Source organism: Vulpes lagopus, chromosome 17 (genome assembly GCF_018345385.1).
Source record: "Vulpes lagopus strain Blue_001 chromosome 17, ASM1834538v1, whole genome shotgun sequence".
Lineage (NCBI taxonomy): Eukaryota > Metazoa > Chordata > Mammalia > Carnivora > Canidae > Vulpes > Vulpes lagopus.
In genome coordinates, this window is record NC_054840.1 from 31706012 (window position 1) to 31726359 (window position 20348).

At 63.1% G+C, this 20348-nt stretch overlaps 1 protein-coding gene across 4 annotated transcripts in view; it reads right to left on the reverse strand.

The window, feature by feature from the left end:
- Positions 1–2911: 2911 nt before the first annotated feature.
- Positions 2912–20348, reverse strand: part of SLC12A7 (solute carrier family 12 member 7) — a 65078-nt gene continuing 47641 nt past the window's right edge. For 2 of the 4 annotated variants that reach the window (XM_041731628.1, XM_041731630.1), the window contains exons 8-25: positions 20110–20321; positions 19629–19796; positions 19115–19213; positions 18527–18584; positions 18039–18213; positions 16569–16687; positions 16197–16295; positions 15618–15737; positions 15036–15140; positions 14442–14610; positions 12274–12469; positions 11808–11977; positions 11596–11727; positions 9547–9654; positions 8405–8583; positions 7869–7883; positions 5260–5393; positions 2912–4354 (exon numbers count right to left, since the gene is read on the reverse strand). In XM_041731628.1, coding sequence (XP_041587562.1) covers positions 4263–4354; positions 5260–5393; positions 7869–7883; positions 8405–8583; positions 9547–9654; positions 11596–11727; positions 11808–11977; positions 12274–12469; positions 14442–14610; positions 15036–15140; positions 15618–15737; positions 16197–16295; positions 16569–16687; positions 18039–18213; positions 18527–18584; positions 19115–19213; positions 19629–19796; positions 20110–20321 — 2350 coding nt within the window. In that variant the 3' untranslated portion in view covers positions 2912–4262. The remainder of the gene's footprint in view (positions 4355–5259; positions 5394–7868; positions 7884–8404; positions 8584–9546; positions 9655–11595; positions 11728–11807; positions 11978–12273; positions 12470–14441; positions 14611–15035; positions 15141–15617; positions 15738–16196; positions 16296–16568; positions 16688–18038; positions 18214–18526; positions 18585–19114; positions 19214–19628; positions 19797–20109; positions 20322–20348) is intronic. The other 2 variants (XM_041731629.1, XM_041731631.1) reach the window with 1 other exon arrangement.

Below are 20348 nucleotides of genomic sequence, written 5' to 3' on the forward strand. Positions count from 1 at the left end.
CGGGAGCACACACTGGTCCCAGCACCCACTACTGCGGCGGGCATTGGCATGCCCTGTGACCTAGCAGCTCCCCTCCTGGGAATGCAAGGGAGAGGGGAGGCATGTGCCCCTGGACTCACATGGTGGGGCACCTTCAGGGATGGAGAGCCACACGGCACCTGCCACGCCTGCCTGGGCCACTCCTGCAGGCAGATGACCTGTCGCTGGCAGGGCCCAAGCGTCTGAGCTGGAGGTGAGTGGGCCTCCCACACCCCCAACAAAGACAGAGAAACAGGACAACGCTCAGCAGATGCTTCCCCAGGCGCAGTGATCCCATGGAGGGACAGTCGGGGGCAATGCTCTGCAGGACGCCCTCAGAGAAGGACGCTGGGACCAACAGGCCTCTCTGCTCTGTGGCTGCCCTGCCCCAGCCAGTGGCCACGGTGATGGTGGCAGCACTATGAGACACCGTGGGTCCCGGCCCAGGCCCCCTCATCCCTGCCTCCCTTGGGGCGTCGGGGCCAACAGAGGAACCGTTCTGTCCCTCGAGTGCCTGGTGAAGTGCTGGTGAAAGCAGGGGCTCTGGGAGGCAACTGGAGGGCCTGCCTGGCACCCCACTGCTCCGGGAGAGGCACCAGCAGGGTGGGATCCCAGGGCCTGGGGGCAGGAGCCGTGGGAACGTGGTGCTGGGAGAACCACACCCCGGGTCTGGGCCCAGGCAGGGGGTGGAGCCCAGCCCAGCGCTGCAGGAGGAGGCGCGGGCCGGTCTGGGGACCCTGAGCAGTGGCAGGGGATACCCTAGGGCAGTAACTTCATGGGCTCCACCAAGCCTAGAAGCTGAGGTGCAGCCGTGTCCACCTGGGACTGCACCCCTTCCCTGCCCGCCCACTGCGGGCCACGCCAGGCGCCCGTTGTACCAGCTGCCTTCCCCCCGCGCCCCCACATGGGCTCATCCACGTCCACTGCGCTCTTCTCCACCCTAGGTTCCCCCAACCTCCCCGGTTTCTCTCCCTCTGGGCACACAGAGCCTCCTTCCGCTGGGGATTGTTTTGCGAGTTACAGGAGCTTCTTTCCTCCTTTCTCTTGTTCTGGTCCCATACTTTTTGTTCTGATGGAAACTGCAGACAAGGCTGTGCAGGAAGGGTCCCTCCTGCCCTCTGGTGGAGCCATGAGGGAGGGGCTGGGGTGGCCTGCACCTGCACCTGCCAGCCTGGGTGGGCGGGGTCACCAGAGGGCGGGGTCACCTGCACCTGCCCAGCCCAGGTAGGCGGTGCAGGAGGGGCTGTAGGCTTCCACCTGGAACAAGCACCTGCTGGCAGCACTGGGGTCAACACCCACCTCTGCACAGTCTCTAGTCGCACTGACAGAGACTTGCCTTTCCTACCACATTGGGTTGCTCTGGGGTCTCACACTTCCAGGCCCTCCTGGGCTGCCTGGTGGAGTAGCGTCCCCCACACGGCTGCCATCCATCTGCCCCCCTCTCCCCTCCATGGACACCGTCCACCTGCCCCCCACCCCTCCGTGGTTGCTGAACACCTGTCCCCCCTCCCGCCAGCCTGGAACCACAGCTGAACTCCAAGAATCTCCTGGGACTTGCTCGAGATGCCCAAAGGCCCCCGTCACCCTGATGCAGAGTCCAGGCTTCCCTGGCCACGGGCAGCCCTCTAGCCCCTCCCTGCCCTCACCTCCATTTCCGGCAGGGCCTCCACCTGCTTGCCCCCCACTTCCTACCCTCAGCACCACAGCCTCCAGCATCCATGCAGGAGTCAGCTTCCTGCTGCTCCAAGACTGAAGTCCCTGCCTGGTCCTGATCCCACTTGGGGCCCCTCCCACCCTCAGGCTCTCCCTCTGCCTCAGGGCCTTTGCCCCTGCAGCTGCTGGTGCCTAGAAGCCCCCTACAGGTCCACTGACCCTCTCTGTCCTCTGCCATCTGGATGCAGCTTCCCCCACGTTCGTGTGGGTCCTGGCCGATGCTGCCCGACATGCAGAAGGCTGACGGCTCACTGCTGTGCACAAGCATCTCAGTCACAAGGTCAGGGCACCATCACCGTTTGGGGCCATGGGGGGGCTGGGATCCCTCTTGGCATTGACAGGCTTCGGGAAACTGCTCTGAGGTGTGACCCAGAGTCTGAAGCCCCGGGGCCTGTGCTCTGCTGACCACGCGGCCCAGGCTCCCTTAGCCACTGGTTCTCACTGCACCCTGGGCCCCCGGGGAGCAGTCACTACCACGCTGCCTCTCTGGCTTTGTCCGTTCTGGGCATTTCCTGTACGTTATCACCCAACACGTGACCTGACCGTGTGGCCCGTTTTCACGGCTGTTAGGATGCACATTCCCTGGGATGCACAGACCACCGCTGCCCACTCACCAGGGGCTGAGACCCAGCGTCTCCACATTTGGCCTGCAGTGAACGTGGGGATCCAAGGTCACTGGGCCACGGCTCCAGGAGTGGGATCACCGGGTTGGCACCTGCCCACTTCTGGCAGCCATGCGGGGCGGCCCCAGGGACTCACGCCTGTTCTCCCGCCCATGGCCGTAGGGCGCCGCGGTAAGGGCTAGAACAAGGGGTCCCCACAGTGCCAGCTCCCTGTGGATCCCACCCCTCCAGGAATCATGACTTCAGCACAGCAGCATCATGCCCTCGTCCTGAACGTCCCTACAGATTCACACCTTCTCTGCAAACTCGCCTGTTTCGTTACTTCTCTTGACTGATTCAAGTGACGCTGGGTCTCAGCCCCTGGTGAGTGGGCAGCGGTGGTCTGTGCATCCCAGGGAATGAGTTCCTAACACCTATGAAAACGGGCCACACGTTCAGGTTCCTTGGGCACCTGCATCTGCTTTGGGGTGAGATGAGAACACTAACAGGGAGGGAGGACCGGGCACCCCTCCCACTGTCCCACTTTTACACTGAAGACACAGGAGACTCCACTGTACTAGGTTTTATACAATTTATTTTTCTACCAACAAGATCATACAAAGACAAGGAAGCTATAAAACCACCGTGGAACCCACTTTGATCAGCTGCACTCAGGGTCCCACGCAGTCATGTGGAAAGGGGCGCACGGACGCAGCTGTACCCTCACTCTGCAGCCGCCTACGCCGTGCAAACAGGGGCTGGGATCATGGGAGGTCCTGCTATGTGGTGGCTCTTATCCAGCCCGTGTGAACGTGCTGTGCCTCATGGGGTCCTGGGGACACACCTCTGCCCGACACAGCATGTGACCCGTGTGCCAGGGAGGTGGGTTTGCCACTTTGCTGCTGTGGAACCACGGCGGGCAGGAGTACGTACGCCCCAAGCCCGGCCATGGCTATTTGGCACACACTCTGGCTGGTGGTCACTCTGGACCCTCTGTGCTGCCCAACCATGCCTCAGGGACATCGGGACACACACACACACGCTTGGTCTGTTCCCTGACCTGAAATCTGTGGACCTGGTTAACTTGCTTGGGGGCCCCGGGGAGCCCAAGAGCCAATGACCCAGGGGTTCAGGGCTCATTCACAGACACCCTCATTATTACCAAAACTCCCCAGGTGCTTAAATAAATAAATACGCCGCACAGACGGCGAGCCACGTCACCACAACCCACAGCGGTGTGACCAGGAAGTCAGTCCATGGACCATCGAAACGCAGCCCCTGGTCCCCTCTGCTGGCAGGAGGGTATAGGCACACAAGTGACGCCTCACCAACCCAGAGCCACTGGGGCCCCTCTCCACAGAGCCTGGTGTGTGGGAACAGCAGGCCATGGGATCCCCCAGAATGTGCCCACCTGGGAGGACCACCCCGTGTGCCCGAGGAACCAGGGTTCCCTTTTTACACATTCCCACACTGGGCAGGCATGCTGACCAAGGCCACCCATCGTGTGTGGATGGCGCTCCTTGGCCTCAATCCACAGGAACACAAACAGGGACATTACAGGGATGTTACAGGGACAGGTGCACAGGAGGCTGACCGAGGGATGGAGGCCCTCGGCCACCTTCCTGAACAGACCCTGTGGCCCAAGGTGACCTTCATTCAGTCCAGGTGTGGTTTCTCTTGAGGGTCCCGGGTGGGGAAGAACTGAAATGTATCCACGACAACCAGGTGGGTCCGAGGAATCCACAGCCTGAGCGCTCTGGTCCAGTGCCACCCGGCTCGTCCCGGGTCACGCAGGGTGCTGAGGGTATCTGCACCTCCCTTCCCCAAGGGGGAACCTTGGCAGCTGCGTGCTGGCTCTTGGCCTGGAGAGGAGGGCTAGGACGTGTGGCCCAACCCCCAGCTCACCCTGTGGGCTCCCGGGTGGCCGTGTCAGGAGTAGATGGTGACCACCTCCCGGCCACTGCCCCTGACCAGCAAGACCCTGTCGAGCCCCTCAGTCAGGACCTCCAGGAACTCCATGTCTGGGGTGGCTGAGTTAAGGACATAGCTGGTTGCACCTGAGCCCCAGGCAGAGGAAGGCCAGTACGCAGGACCAGGGGCCCATGGCACAGCCCGAGGCATCAACCCGGCCCCCCATGCTCCTGAGGGTCCCCACAGCTTGACCGGGAACCGAGGAGCCCCACCCTCACTCTGGAGCACGGGGCACAGACGGATGAGTCCACCAAGAACCCACACAGGCCGGAGTCCCTGTCTGGTCACCAACCGAACAGAGTCCTCAGGCTCCTGGAGATCAAGGCTTGAAGCCCAAGGGCCGCCTGCTGCCCCTCCTAGTGCCAGAGGGGACAGTCCCTGAGTCCCCTCACAGGACAGCGGACATATGGCTAGAGGCGTGACCCCAGCTCGGGGGGAGCTGACCTGTGCATCACGAGGTCAGGCCTGGCACCTGTGCTGTGGCTCGTCCAGGACAAACGGGAATATGCGGTGCGCCCTTGTCGCCCCAAGGCAGATGCCCAGCATGGGAGGCGGCCAGGCAGGTGCTCAGAGCAGCCCCAGATCCATCCCAGGCCTGCAGCTCCTCGGTGCACAGGGTCTGGGTCATGGATGCGTTCACCCCCCTCCTGGACTCGTGCTCCTACCTCCTGCATGTCCCCAGTGCTTCACTGAGGGCCTGAGCCACCCGGGACACCTGGCAGTGGACAGCTTCCTCGCAGCCATGGACAACCCCCGCCCCAAGCAGGGGCTGCTCACCTGGACTCCCCTGGACGCTGCTTTCTGGGCACTCAGAACAGGTGGGGTCACATCGGTTCAGCCGGGGGTGGAGGCTCTGGTCCTGGCCCAAGGGCCCCACTGCTCCCGCCCCCACCCGGAATCCCGAGTAACAGGGAGGCCTCTGAGGGGCACAGCAGGCAGCCCATGAAAAGGATACAGTTCTCATCGCCCTGCCGGTTTTTGGGGGGGCCCGGCATGTTCAGCAGGACCAGCTGTGCACCCTGGGACTTGCTGAGGACGACGCCATTCAGCTTCACGGCCGTGTGCATCCTCCTGACGTTGGACTGGTTCCTGCGGGGAGAAGACCACTTGGCGATCCACCCACAGCCCTGTGTGCCCGGCTCAGTCCCAGACAGAAACACCAGGATTCTGATGGTGTCACCTCCTTGAAGTGCACCAACAGGGACATTACCAGCAGTGACAAAGCTGTGGTCTCCACAGTTCTAGACGGGCTGTCTCTAAAGCCTCCAAGCTTCTACATCTATGCGTGGCCCCAGGGAACAGCACAGTGCTGGGCGTGGAAGGCGCTCACACACATATGGGCTCTAACCCCACCCCACCCAAAAGCCTCAGTGTCTCAGCCCAGCCCTGCTCTACACGCAGCCTTGAGATAGCCCTGCTCGAGAGCACATGCAGCAGCACCTCGCTGGTCCTGACTTGGGCTGGGTGCCAGGACACCTCAGGGATGGCGTGGAGGAGAGGCCTGGGCCCTGCCCTGCCTGCATGCTGCTACTCCCAGTGGACGGCAGGAGGACAACCCAGGCCCTGCACCTCGTCCTCACCAACCACCCAGTTCTGCACATGCCCACTGAGCGGGGCAGAGCGTCCATGGGGCGCTTGGACAGTCCTCTGAGTCCCAGGCACAGTGCTCCCCCCCTTTCAGTGCGTCCTGGTGCTCAGGCACCCATAGGGCCTGGTCCTCTCTACCCTGTGTGCGCCTGGTGTCCACAGGTCCCTGGGTACCGCCTGTACTCAGGCGTGCACCGGGTGTCCACAGGTCCCCGGGTACCATGCCATGTTCTGGGAAGCACACTCAGGAGACACCGCATGCTCCAAGACATCTGTGCCCCCCACTCTACCATGGAGAACCCCAGGAATTCTGTGAATTCCCGGGTCACCTGCACAATGGAATCCGCAGGCAGCAGCCTGGCAGTGTCGGGAACAGGTCACCATGCCCCAGACTGGAGGGGCAGGCGGGCCGATGGTCGGTGTAAGGCCTGCAGCGGCCGCATCCAGGCCACGCCCGGTCACCCACTCTGCCTTGGAGCCAAATAGCTCCGATCACAACCACCAATTCCCAGGAGGAAAACAGGGAGCCGGCCCCTCTTTCCATCCCATTTCGCCTGATAAAATTATAGACTGGGCATCTGGCACAGCGCAATCAGGGCCCTTCCATTACGAGAACTGTGAGTTAGCTGCCCGGACGAGACCACAATTACCCGTGCTCGGGGACGGCAGCCACTCCAGAAATGAGTAATACTCAAGGATGCCCTACAGCTCGAAGTCAGAAAACACATATAATCTTTAAATCAGGGGTTTGGGTCTGGCGGGAAGGGCCCCTGGCTCCAGGGCGACGTGCGTCCTGGAGGTCACAGGGGCACAGACAGGGACAGTGTGGCCTCATGTCTCCAAGAAGCCAACAGAAACCTGTCTTTGTCCCCAACCTTGGGCTGTAAATCCACAGAACAAGGGATCTTGTCACACACATGCTGAATGTGGCGGTCAGCCACCCAGGGACGGTGGGAAGGGGGCAGTGGTGTGTCCGCAGCCAGCACCACAAGGGCAAAACGGAGGTTCTGGTCCCTTGGCTCCTGCGGGTCACACGTCGAGGGCGACGGGCCTAGCAGATGTGCTCCTGCACACGAATGCCCCAGACGGCCAGCCACCCCCCGAAGCGTGCCTGCCACTGGGGACAGGCCGACCTAACCCACGATGGGTGCCCAATGCGCCCCTGGGGACGGGGTCAGCAGGCCCTCGCTCCACAGAGCATCTTAGGGAAGAAACCCTCGTCCTGCTTTTGGGGTTTTCATTGACCTAGGGTTCATGTCCAGCTTACAGGAACTAGAGCAACAGTCGAGTCCCCGTGTCCCCGCCCCCCCGCCCTCCCCACAGATTCCCTGATCTGTCTACACACTTCACTCCCTCCATGGACCAACGTCTGCCTGCTTCTGCGGCATGTGGACGGGGCCCTGGGGGCTGCAGGAGGAAGGGCTGCCCCCAGCCTCACCGCTGTGCCACGAGGGCTGCCCTGGCTGCAGGGGACGGGCCCACAGGGGCAGGGGGCATGCAGCAACCCCAGGCAGCTCCCACTCCTGCCCGTCTGGCTGCCCCCCGGTGCCAGAGTATGCACAGGGTCCGTCCACACCCCTCCCACGACCAGGCTAGCAGTGTCGTGAGGTGAAGAGCTCCCGGGGCTGGGGAGCAAGAGGACAGAGCAGGGGACAGGACTCCAGGGGTGTGGATGGATCAGCTAAGAGCTACCAAAGCACCTGCTCCTTGGCACCAGAGCAGCTCAGGGAGTGCCCTCCCCATGCTGTGGTCCTCGTGCTCCTTGGAAAACAAAACCTCGGGTGCACACCCTGAGCCCCCTGGACACGGGAGCCACAGCAGCCGCCAGACTCCGCCCACACATGGGCACAAGCACACAGACACGCACACGGCTGCACACGTGGGGACACATGCACACACGGCTCACAGGGGCAGCATGTACCAAGCATGCGAGGCTACAGATCTAAGAAGCATCCTAAGTAAAACAAGAGCACTTACAGGTTTCCCCATTCTCTACATGGAAGAGAAAACACAAAGAACGGGTTACTTCAAGAGCCAAAAGGACAAAGGCTTATTGAAATGGTCACTGGGCATGCCCCGGCCACCCTCCCCGGCCCACCTGGTCCTCCTCCTCCATGAGGGCTGAGCCCTGTGTCCTCACCCCCACCCGCACCGCCCAAGGCCTCAGGGCTTTGCCCCTTCCTGGAGACCCTGGGCACGATGCCTCTGGGCCCATCGGCACACCCCACCACAGACAGGGGCTCCCTGCCCAGCACCACAGGCAGAAGCCGGCTCTTGTGTTGTGGGCGGCCTACACAGTCAGTGGGGTCCCAGCAGGGGGTCTGCAGCCTCCAACAAGCCCTGACCTCTAGCTGCTAGGACCCAGCAAAAACACAGATGCCCGGATCCACGTGCGCGGAGACAGTGACCCTCAGGCCTGTGTCTGCAGGTGCATGTGCAGCCCTGTCACAGCTGGCGAAGGGGTTGGGCCGTCTGGCCAGGATGTGCCCCATAGGGGCCACGTGGACACTCACGGCTTCAGGCTGAAGAGGTCTTTGAACCCGGACACACCCGGCTCCTTGTTCTTGTACTTCTCTGCGATCAGCTTCTCCTTGGTCCAGGTCATCTGCACCTTGTCTGGCGTGGATGGGGCTTGGGTCCTGGTGGCTACCACGGAATGGGCTGCAGTGTTTCTGTCATGGATCAGCTGGGCCTGGCCAGACAGCAGGGCAAGGACAAGCCCCACCGAGTGACCACAGGCGTCCAGACACTCCCGAGATGAATCGGGTGCAGACGAGACGCTGGGGCGCTGGGGCCCCGGGGCCAGCCCTCCCTCGCCGCCTGCTGGCCTCCTCCTCCCGCCCCAGCTCTGAGGGCCCTGGAGAACACCCCAGACTCCATGTGAGCACGAGGGGGTGTCCACACCTGGAAGTCTCTGTACTCCACATGGCTCCACACGCGCGGCCGCCCCCAACCATTCACCCATCTGTCCCTCACTCATTCGTCCCTCGGTTGCCCATCCACCCATCTGTCACCACCCACCCAGCCCTCTCCTCATTGCCTACAGCAGAGTCAGGGAGCCTGAGTTCCTGGGGCAAGAAGAGCCCTGAAGTTTGCGGAGGAGCAGGTGCAGGGTGAGGAAGCTAGTGTCACCCTTTGTACAGGACAGATGGCTGTGATTGACCCCCAGAGGGTGCTGGGCCTGAGGGGACTGGTGAGGCTCAGGGCAGAGCCTAGGGTGGCTGAGAAGCCACAGGGTGACCTGAGGGGAGGTCAGAGCAGAGCCCGCAGGATGGGTCAACACGATGGCCCTCGGGGACTCTCAGTGGCTCCTGGCTGGACAAGGCAGGGACTAGAGGGAGGAGGCCAGGTGGAGGCCCCGTGATGATTCGGACACGGGACAACACAAGCAGGGGCGGGATGGCAGGCAGACCCACGTGGGGTGGGGACACGGAGCCCTGACCCCAGCCTGGGTGTGGGCCATGGGGGCAAAACCATGCCAGGCAGCTGCTCAGAAAGCCAGGCAGGGGGTGATGGCTCCAGTGACCGCCAGGACCGGTCAGGTGGGTGTGCAGGGGCTAGGCCAGCATGGTGCAGCTGGACCCGGCTGGTCCCCCCTCTGAGGGGCTGTTCCTGCTGTGGGTGCGCCTGCCCGCTGCCCATCCCACATACACACCTCTCTCTCCCGCTCCGTCTTGGAAAGCTGCATCTGCTTCAGCATCTGGGACCTCTGCTCCATCATCAGCGTCTTCTCGTACGTGAATGCCGAAATGTCATTTTCAACCTAGGAAGTCCCGAAAGTGTGGAGGTGAACACGTGGCTCAGGGGTTGTGCGCTTCCACTAATGTGGCTCTGAGTGTCTGAGCACGGAGCTGTGACAGCAGCGGGTGCCCCCTCTGCTCACGTGGCATGTGTGTTTCCCATGAGCACGAGCAGATGACCTCGTGGTGGAACAGCTGCCACAGCTGAACCCGCATCTGATCATGGGCCCGGGAGACAGCCCCTGGGGAACCCCATGCCAACTACGCACCCTTTCCTGCACAGGGGGCGCCCACAGCTTGCAGGCGCTGTCTTCTGCACAGGGTGTGCCGAGCTTGCCTGCTGACCACAGGGCCAGGATCTCCTCCGGCCCCCAGCCTGAGCCTCAGCAGGTGGCCCTGTGTCCTCCCGCCTGTCCAGGGTGGGGTCCGTGTCTCACTCTCGGGACCTAAGTGGGCAGCGCCCTGTGACCCTCAGTGGAGCTCTGGGCTCCCGCCGCCCAGCACTGCCATCAGCCCCGCTCACGGCTCCCACAAGCAGGATCCCGTCCTACAAGTGTAGGTTCTGACGTCGTTTCTGTCCATCCACCTCGCTAAAATCTATTTTCTTGGATTTTCTAGATATGTAAGTCGTGTTGTCTGTAGAAGCGTATCCCTGCCTCCAGCTTCCTGGGAAGGGAGATGAGAGTGGGCAACTGAGCCGGCTTCCTGCTGACCTCGGGGACACTCACGGAGCCTAGCTGTCGGCTGGGGTATCTGACCAAATGTGTACTGACTCTGACTCCCCCAGCGCTTGTGATAAAACCTCTAAGTATGCTCGTGTTACAGACACATCTTCACGACAACCCCCAGACCCCTCCTGCTCACAGGTCTGGCTCCCACTCGGACTGGCCTCTCCTCTGGCAGAGGGGCTCCCTGCCTCCTGACGATGGCACCTCCTGTCCGCAGGGCGCCCTTGCTGTGCTGGGAGGCCAGGCACAGGGAGAAGGCTAGCCCAGCCAACAGCCCAGAAGCAGAGCACGAGCGCAGGGAGCCTGCCCACCTCCGATGGAAGGATAGGGCTAAGGGGTTCCGGCTACAGTCTGCTCGCGGCTGGGGCCTGGGGGTGTGAGGCAGGGCAGTAGGTGTCTCACAAAGGAGACACAATCGCATCCCAACACCGCTCCCGACAAAGCAGAATGTGCGATTATGATCGCGATCAGGCAGGGCTGTGGGTTCCGCCCATGACATCGTCAGACGTGCCACACCAACTGCGTCCTCGAGAAACCGAGCAACGTTAGCAGCTTTGAAACTACAGTTACTGCAAAACCACGAGAGTCCAGGCCTCACAGTGTGACCCCGCCCCCACCGTGTGGCACCCAGGACCCCACCCATGTGGTTCTGACCAGCTCCCCATTCTCCTAACGTCTGCAAGGTTCCTGAACACAGAGGGACTGGCGGGGGTGACAGTGAGGATGGGGCAGCACAGGACAGTGACATGGGAGCCACGTGAAAGATGCTGGGGCAGCCACAGGACAGTGTGAGACAGAACCACCACGCGGTCCAACATGGACCCTGACAGGAAAGAGTGTAAGCGCACAGGGCTGGGGCCAGGGGACAGCACCCTGGGAGTTGCTGCAGGCATGAGAACGCTTCGCTCCCCCTGCCCTGGGGACCAGCACCCGACGAGAGGCTGTCGGTGCGATGGGTGGGACTTTGAGGCCAAGGGGCCTGGACACAGATTGGCTCACATCCTGCGACAGGCCAGGTGTCACGTCTGCACAGGACATGCTCAGGAGGGCACATCACAACCGGGCAGCCCCTCCTACGAACCATGCAACCTACCAGCCCAGGCCAGCCTCGAGACTGGCAAAGGTACACCGAGGACCCGTCCATAAATGTGGGACACCGAGCGTAGTGTGGTCCCAGGAGGCGGGACCAGCAGCAGGCATGCAGGGAACCCCCACCCCCTCGGGGCTGCGCCTCACCATCTCCACCACCTCCACCTCAGCGCTGATCCTCAGGTGGTACAGGAACACCTGCAGGTCCTTCTTCATCTGGATGCTGTTGTCGTCCACCTGGGCCACCGTGAAGATGCGCATCCGGCACTTCCTCCACACCTGGTGGGCAGCAGGGCTGGCGTTGGCATGCAGCCTGGGGAGCCCAGCCCCCATCATGGGACCCGCCCCATGCATCCTACCTTGTGTTGCCGCAGCAGGAAGGGCAGCAGCATGAGGAGGCCCCCGTCGTGCACGACCCACCACACGTCAATGTCTCCGTCGCTGAATCGCTCCTGGTTTTGCGGAAACAGGTCCACGTTTTTGGCCACGAGCAGGGCCTGCTGTGCCGCCGTGGTGTCTCGGACAGTTTCTGTGGAGAGGCAGGGGGCAGGTGGCCGGCACTGAGGCAGATCTGAGCCCCCCACGGATGCGCGGGCTCCAACCAGCATGGGAGGCAGGCGAGGCCATGGAGCCCACCCGGGGTGCACACTGAAGGCTGCCCTTGTGCTACCAGTGAGTGAGCTGCCGGCCGGAGGGTGTGGGCAGCCACACGGGGTCACCACACCGGGGCCGGGCCGGCAGAGAAGGGAACGAGGCTTTCAGACGACTGGGCATGTCCCCCGGGGCGCCGAGACGCCACCGCACACGGCCCAGGACAGTACCCACCGACAAAGTTCTTCCAGGAGGACGTGTTGTCCTCCTGCTTCCAGGACCCGGGCCAGGCCATGAGCACCGTGTTGTGCCTCATGCCTCCCAGGCCAGCCGACTGGATCAGGTGGGACATGCCGTCCCGCAGGTTAGATGACACCACCAGCTGGCAGAAGCCCTTGGTCCTCTCTGTGCCCATCAGAGACCGGATGTTCTGGGGAGACAAGCAGGGTCGATGTCTGCTCGGGAGAACCATGGGCAGCCGACGGCACCGTGTCCCTGCACTCCTAGAGACCCCCTCACGTGTGCTCCCAGGGAGGCGTGGGCCCTCACCATTCCCTACATCGTGGTCAGCACAGTGACCAGCTCAGTGTGACGCCAGATCCCTGTGGGAACCAGGACGCTCCACGGGGAGGCCTCTGCCCAGGGAGCAGAGACACGTTCAATGGGGCAGGACAGGTGGGAGACAGGTGGAGGGAGCGGGCTGCTTCCACGCACAAAGCCAGGTGAACGCCCTGCACCCCCGCTTGGCCGAGACACTCTTGGTCAGCGCAGCAGTCTGAACATGGTGGCCAGCCTGAGTGCACAGGGACTGTGGCGCCCCTTGGCCCTCGCCTCCAAGACGCAGCCACCACTCCACCAGCCCCACTGCAGCCTGAGCCCCAAGCCGGGGCTGTGCATCTGGGGTGGAAGCCAGAGGCACCACCTCCACATGGGCTCTGCTGCCTCCCAGGGCAGTGAGGGGCTAAGCACATGGAGCTGTCCCCAAAGAGACACCAAAGGGCCCCCATCCCCACTGCTCATGCAGACCTGCCCGTGCACCTGGCTGCACACAGCCAGGTGCCCTGCACCTGACCCCGGGACTCCACGCGATCTGGGAGGCTCTGACTCCACCAGGTCCTCCTACCAATAATCCACGTGGAATGAGACCTGTCCACGGAGGGTCCGCACCACAGGAACCCTGGAAACCTGTCAGGCTCAGCAGCCCTGAAGAGCAGCCACATGAACCGCACCGAGACGGAAGGCCACGAGGCCGGCGCCGGTACGTGCTCTGCTGTGACAGAGAACTGACGTTTTACAGCACCGTCATCAGTGCAGGAAAACGCTCGCTGCAGGCCTGGAAGAGTCCGGACCGCACGTCAGGTGATAACAGTCAGTGGTGCTGGCGAGGGGGCAGGGACGGGAGACCCGGCCACGCCACTACCGTCCCGGGCCGGTTGGTGGCTGCTGCCTATCCCTTCGGCTCCCCGGAAAGGCTCCCGCACACTGGGAGTGCGGCCCACGGCCCCAGCACTCGGGCAACACTCAGAAGTAAACGGCAGGATCTCCCTGCCACACGGCGCATCTGGACCACACTCCATGTCACCATTCAAGAGGCAGTCCCCAGAGCAAAAGCACCTGGAGAAGGTGCTGCCCTGGCCGGAGGCGGAGCGGCGCAAACATCGCAGGGACAACCCCGCTAAATCTACGGTCTAGCAGCAGCTGCCACACTCAAGCACATGGGGTTGTGGTGCCACTGGTGCCTCGGGGAGAAGAGCACCGGGCACTGCCACCACGGAATACGCTGAACCCGCAAACCATTGGGCGTGGGGGCGGGGCAGGGAGCACAGGACCCAGCAGGTCTGTCTGGAAACACATGGCCCGGGTACTCCTGACACCAGGCTGTTTCCGTGGGGGCCAGAGACACTCGGTCGGCAGCAATTTGAAGGTAGGGGACTGAGGAGCCCAGAAGGGGTGAGGCTGCACGGGCTGAGGTGGGTGATCCCTTTAGGCAGAGCCCCCGCAGGGCACACCCTCCATACTCCTACCAACTGCAGGCCTTGGAGCTAGGCCGCCAGTGGGCGGAGAGACCGAGCCCAGGCTGAGCCATCCCGAACCTGCCCCCACCTCCTGCCCACAGCCCTCCAGTGGGGTCCCTGCCCCCTCACGGCCGCTCACTTCAGCGGCATCTCAGGCTCGCCCTATCTGAACCCAGAACCCCAGGCTCTGAAAGGAGACAGCGGCATAGAAACCTCGCTCGGGGGGGGGGGGGGGGGGGGGAGGCCGGCAGTGGGGCAGCTCAGGAGGCGCTGGGGCATCAGGACGGAAAGCACAGTGGGGTCTGATCTCCCTGCACAGGCCCGCCCTGCCCCCTGCCCTCCCTCTGCCCTGCAGCCCTGCAGCCCTGCCACCTGCCTCAGACCCACCTCCTCCGCCCGCTGCGCCTCTGCATGCTTGTCCAGGTAAGTGCCCTCCAGCACGGAGCCCACGATGGTCAGGCCCTTGCCGGCCTTGAGCTGGGTGGTGAGGGACAGCAGGCGGGGGTGCTTCACTCGCTGCTCCTCGTCCAGGTTGAGCATCACCAGCACCTGGGGCCTGCGGCGGAGATAGCGGTCACCCCGGGCTCCCCGGCAGGTCCACAGAGGGCCTGCCCCGGGCTCCGCATCCTGGTGCCTGAGGGATGGAGGCCATGGGGCCCCCAGCCGAGGAAACCCTTGGTCTGTGGGTGGAGCCTTCTTCGTCCTCCCAGAGGACATCCATGCTCTGACCTCCATCCTCTGTGCCACCCCATGAGGTCCACTCGCCCCACTCCCCACCCACCGCACTGCCTGCGTCCGGCCCGGGGTCCAGATATGCTGGTCATGCCACAACTGACCATCGTGAATGGAGGAAAGGTGCTAAAAGCTTGAGACAATTGCTTCACACAGCGGGGGCAATGGCCTCTCCAGAGCATGAGGTCAGAGGCGAGCTGTGCACGTTCGTGGGGCCTGAGGTCAGGGCGCAGTGGGCTGTATGCTTACCTCCAGTTCTTGGTGTGGGGAGGGCCGTGCTCCACGCGCAGCAGGGCATAGCGGGCCGCGTTCAGCGACAGTCCCCGAATGCCATCACCCCACTCCTTCTCCGCCCTGCAGGGGAGGGGCAGCAGTGAGGCACAGGGTGGGCGGGGAGGGACCCCAGGGCCAGGGCCACAATGTGCATGTACAGGGAACACTGGTGGGCCTGGCCTCACCAGAAGTGGTCACAGTCCCCATGCACTCTTAAACTGCTCTGGTAAGAGCTGGGAGGGGCCTCCGGGCAGCAGCTAAGACCCCTTAGACCTCACCCCCAGGAGGGAGCCAGGCCCCCCAGGCAATGCCCCAGGGGATGTAAAATTCTTGGAAATTTTGGAATCTGTCACACATCAATGTTGGAAAGACTTCCCAATTCTCACAAAGCACATGGCATAAAAGTGTCATGATCACCATGGAATCGACTCGAAGCACACGTAACTCTCGAACCCCAGGACAAAGGCCCGCGGACCTGACAGCTGTGCCCACCTGTGCCACAGGAGGTGCACAGCACTGTGCCGCGCAGACCCCGGGAGGCCCCAAGGGAGGACTCACCCGCGGTACTCGATGTACTTGTAGATGCAGCCGGCTATGAGCATGGCGAAGAGCGCGTAATACCAGGAACAGATAAACATGAGGGCAAGGCACAGGCTCATGCCCAGGAAGGACAGCGCCCTGGAGGAACACAGAACTCACAGGCCTGCCACGCCCACAACCCCACGCACATTGCCAGCCACCGAAAGAAGGTCTCTCAGCTATGGTGGGAAAGTGGCACTGATGCTGCCGGCCTGATCCCCCCATGCTCCCCCCTTGAGGGCTGAACCTGCCCTGGCTCTGCGCTTATGGGACGCCCACCCCTCTGCCCAGGGTGCATAGGCACACTCCTGGCCACAGAGCACAATGGTCTTCACCCGTCCACCACACACAATGGCAGCACGAAGACATGCTGCCTAAGGTCACACGCTCCGGGCCCACACGCCACGTGATGCCTTGGTGGCCCTGGGTGACACAGGGGCACAGGGCCCCCCTCAGCTCGGCCAAGGCTGGTGCTAGAGGAAACCAGGGCCCCACGTGGCCTTTGGATGCAGCCTGCACTGGGGACCCCAGGGCCACCCTGGCCGTGCGAGTGCTCACCAATGGTAGTATCTGAAACGTGGGCGCCAGTTGGGGGTGCGCAGCAGCGTCTGCACGGCACAGGCCAGGTTCACGAACATGTAGCACATGAGGAAGAACCTGGAGATGCCAGGAGAAGGCCACAGGAAGCAGGTCAGGTCCCAGGTGGCCCTGGCTGACCATGCCCACACCCCTCCTGCAACAGCCCGGCCCGCCCACTCCCAGGTGGCCTCCCGCCCCCTCCTGTCTACGGCCTCTGTGGTTGTGCATGTCTATCACCCCGAGCAGAAGTCCAGCCCCGAGAGCAGGGCCTCCAGCTCCGAGTCAGCAGGCGGCGGCCCCATGTCTGTGGCCTTTCCCCACACACGTCCCACCGTGCCTGCAGCCACTCACATGGACAGGATGGGGGCCACACTATCCAGAGAGGCGATCAGGATGCCGGTCTCACAGATGAGGGCCGTGAGCAGCAGAGCCCACGTGGGCTCCCCATTGGCCTTCCCGTGGCCGAACACCTGCAGGGAAGGGCAGCCGGGTCACAGGGGCAGTGCCCTGTGTCCTGGTGAGCAGCCCTGGAGGAACCAAGGCAGGAGCAGACCTTCACGGCGCATCCTAGACCCTCGATGGCTGGCCCCAGGAAGAAAACCCAACATCCAGCCGTGCAAAGGGAGACGGTGGCCCAGGTACCACCAGGCCCAGGGCCTCACGGTGCACCGATGGGGGTGAAGGTGATCCCTCCGTGCCCTGGACGGGGGCCCCCCACGGAGCGTAAGGCTAGCCTCGAGCCACACGCACAGAAGACCCCCGTGAGGACCTCCCAGTAAGGTGCTTGGACCCTTCACCCGCAGTCACGTGGGGCAGGACCAGCAAGGCCACACCCGCCTCTAGGGGCGCCAGCTGTCCAACATGTTCCTTGCAGTCCCTGCAGCCCAGTGGCCCAGGAAGGGACACTCAGAGCACGCTGCAGAGACACCATGAAGCAAACCACAAACAGAGCTAGAGAGGGGCACCAGGGCGCCATGGTCGAGGCTCAGGTGGGAGTCTGTAGGCTGGAGGCTCCACGGCACCAGGGACGCCATGACTGCCACCTGCTCCTGACAGTGACGCCCAACCTAGCAGGTACCTGCGCACGCTCCGCAACCCTGTCTGTGTCCGAGGAATAGATGGAGTCATAAGAGAGGAAAACATTCCAGACCACAGGAACCCTCCAGGGAGCGAAGGCGAGGGCCAGCACTCGGGAGCCAGAGGACCAGCGCCCACCCCAGACGATCAGCACACATGGGGCTTCAGGCACCCCAGCCCTGGCCCCAGGGAAGCCCTGGCCCCACCACCTTGGGAGGTAACTTGACTATGATTGCAGACATGAGCTTTAAGGGCAACCAGTCATGGGGCAGCCTAATCCCTGGTTAGGTGACTGGTGTCCTCATGAGAAAAGATGAAGCCACATGGAAGCCACGAGAGGACTCGGGAAGGGTGGTGTCCATACGCCAAGGACGGGGACCTCAGAAGAAACCAGCCCTGCCCATGCCTGCCTCTGGGACCTCCCACCCCCGGGGCATGAGCAGATGCACTTGTGTTATCTGAGCCCCCAGCCATGTCCTGTGCCATCAGAACAAGAAGACGCCAGCCCCGTGGGCTCCTTGCAGAGACCTCTGTCTGCAGGGGAGGAAGCCACATCCAGCAGGGCACACGCCGGCCCCACAGGAGGTGCAGGGTCCCGGGTCGCTCCTCTCACACACGGCTCACATGCTGAGGGGTGGCGGTGGGGACGTGGGCCCAGAGGCTATCACCGTGACAGTTGGCTCCAGGGCAGGCCCTTGGGGACCCCACGCAGACACCCTCCTTTCCGAGGGGCACCCCACTCACCTGCAGGAAGGGGATGATGCCGTCTCGGGCGATGGCCTGCAGCAGGCGCGGCGCCCCCGTGAGGCTCTGTAGGCCGGCACCGCAGGTCGAGAAGAAGGAGCCGATGACAATGACCCAGGGGGATGGCCAGGCCAGCATGCCGATGACCAGCTTCCCCTGCAGGGCCTCACCAAACCTGGCGGGGCAGCAGCAGGCAGGCCATCAGACTGATGCTGAAGACGTGGTTCTCATGTCCCGAGCTGGAATGAGGCCACTCCCAACCTGAGTGTCCTCCTCAGGAGCAGGGAGGCCACGGTCAGCCCTGCACAGCAGCATCCGTGAGGCCTCACTGCCAGGGACCACACGGGACCCCCCATGGAGGGGCCATGGGGCTTCCTGCTTGCCGCACAAAACCTGAAATCCTGGGGGAGGCAAGCTCAACGCTACCATCTTCTATGAGAAAACGGATGCTGACTAGGAAGCTTCTAGAAGTCACAAAACCAACATACTTATCTCGTAAGATCACGCCTTCGATGCAGGCCCCAAAGAGCACGATGCAGGACAGGTCTGTGTCTCGTGTCAAGGAAGCTGCGGCCCAACGTGTCAATGGGGTCTTACTCACGGTGGGCCTGGACTGACCCTGTGCCCCACCAGCCCACCTCCCCCACTGCTGTGACCCTGCGGCCCTCGGCGCCTTTCTTGCTGCCCCGTCCTGGCTCCAGTGAGTCAGGAGGCACACTGGCAGGACACTGGCTCGCTTGGTAGAGACAAACCTCTGCAACCAGCATGGGGTCGCTGTGACTGTGTGCGTGTACACAAGCACCATGAACCACACCACAGTCACGGGTTATTGCCAGACATCATGTGTGACGACGTGAGCGCTCCACGGGCTCATGGACAACACTCAGGCCATGACCAGCCGTGAGGTCAGTGTCCTGGTGGTTCTTTCACCCTCCATCATCAGGCAGACGTTGGCCCGGCTCCCTCTGGGGGTGGCGGTCAGCGCTGGCCTGAGCCCCGGAAGCCCACCCTGGCTGGACGCGCACCGGGCAGTGGACAGGGCATGGGCCTTCCTCACCCAGTGCCTTGGAGGATACAGATAAATGACGTTGTCACGATGGCCAAAATTGTTCCTGTGGGGATCGACTTCTGGGCATCCCTGAGGTCCCCAGAGCGGTTCGAGCCCGCCATGATACCTACAGAGACCCACGGGGACAGCCTACGGTTACCACAAACCTGAAAGCACCGCCTGCCAGGCCCCCAGCCACAACACACGGGCCACACAGCCACACGCACCAGCGGCTCAGGTGGCAGTGCCAGGCTGGGTGGGGCTGGGGCTCCCGCGGGCAGAGGGCAGCTGGAGGTGGCCCGGCAGGGAGCATGCATACGTGCAGGGAACAACACCCTGGCAGGTGCTGAGGGTCATCCCAGAAAATCAGCGACTGTCTTGCAAGGATGGCCCTCGGCTCCTTGCCCAGCTGCCGCGGTCTGTCACCCCGAGTGACGCCGGTCTGCTAGGAGCGCTTGGGACACACCTTCCCACACCCCAACTGGCACGTGGGGAGCAGAGACCCCAAGGCTTGTTTCTCGGGGGACCGGGCAGGGCCTCACCGGTCACGGAGGGAAAGTAGATCCCGACCAACATGGTGAAGTAAGTCATGATGTCAGTGAGCACATAGGGCAGGCCACTGGCTCTGCTCTCCTCTGGCACCGGCACGGACGGCATGCCCTTCCTCTCCACGAACGCCCCCTTGTCCGCGTATGTGCTCCACAGATTATCTGTGGGTGACAACAGGCCCATAACAAGATTCCGGACCCTTCTACCAGGCCCAGCAGGCACAGCGGTGAAGGGCTTACCAGCTCCCACGGGATCTGATGTCACACGAAGACACACGACCCCTCCTCCCAGAACACAGATGGGACAGACCCTGTCCCCCCACCCTGAGCCCCCATGACCAGGGCGAGTGCCCGTGCACCTGCCAGCAAACCTCTAGAATGACAAGGTCTGCTGAGCCGCAGGCTTCATGGCCTGCGTGGTGACCACGGCTCCAGCTCCGGGGAGGACGGCTACCAGGTGTGGGGTGGCACTCACCCAGCAGGACGCCACTGGCCACCCCGGGGATGCCCTGGATCTCTGTGACGTTGTTCTGGGCAAAGTACTCGTCACAGCTGGCACTGGACATGGAGTTGTTGCAGAAGAGGCGCCAGAGCGCGGTGGGCGTCGTGCCGTTGTTGGCGGTGTGGACCTTGGCACAGAGGTCGAAGCCGCGTCTTGACAAGGTGCGGTTCCCCAGCAGGCAGACCCTAGCACAGGGAGGTGGGCGTGAGAAG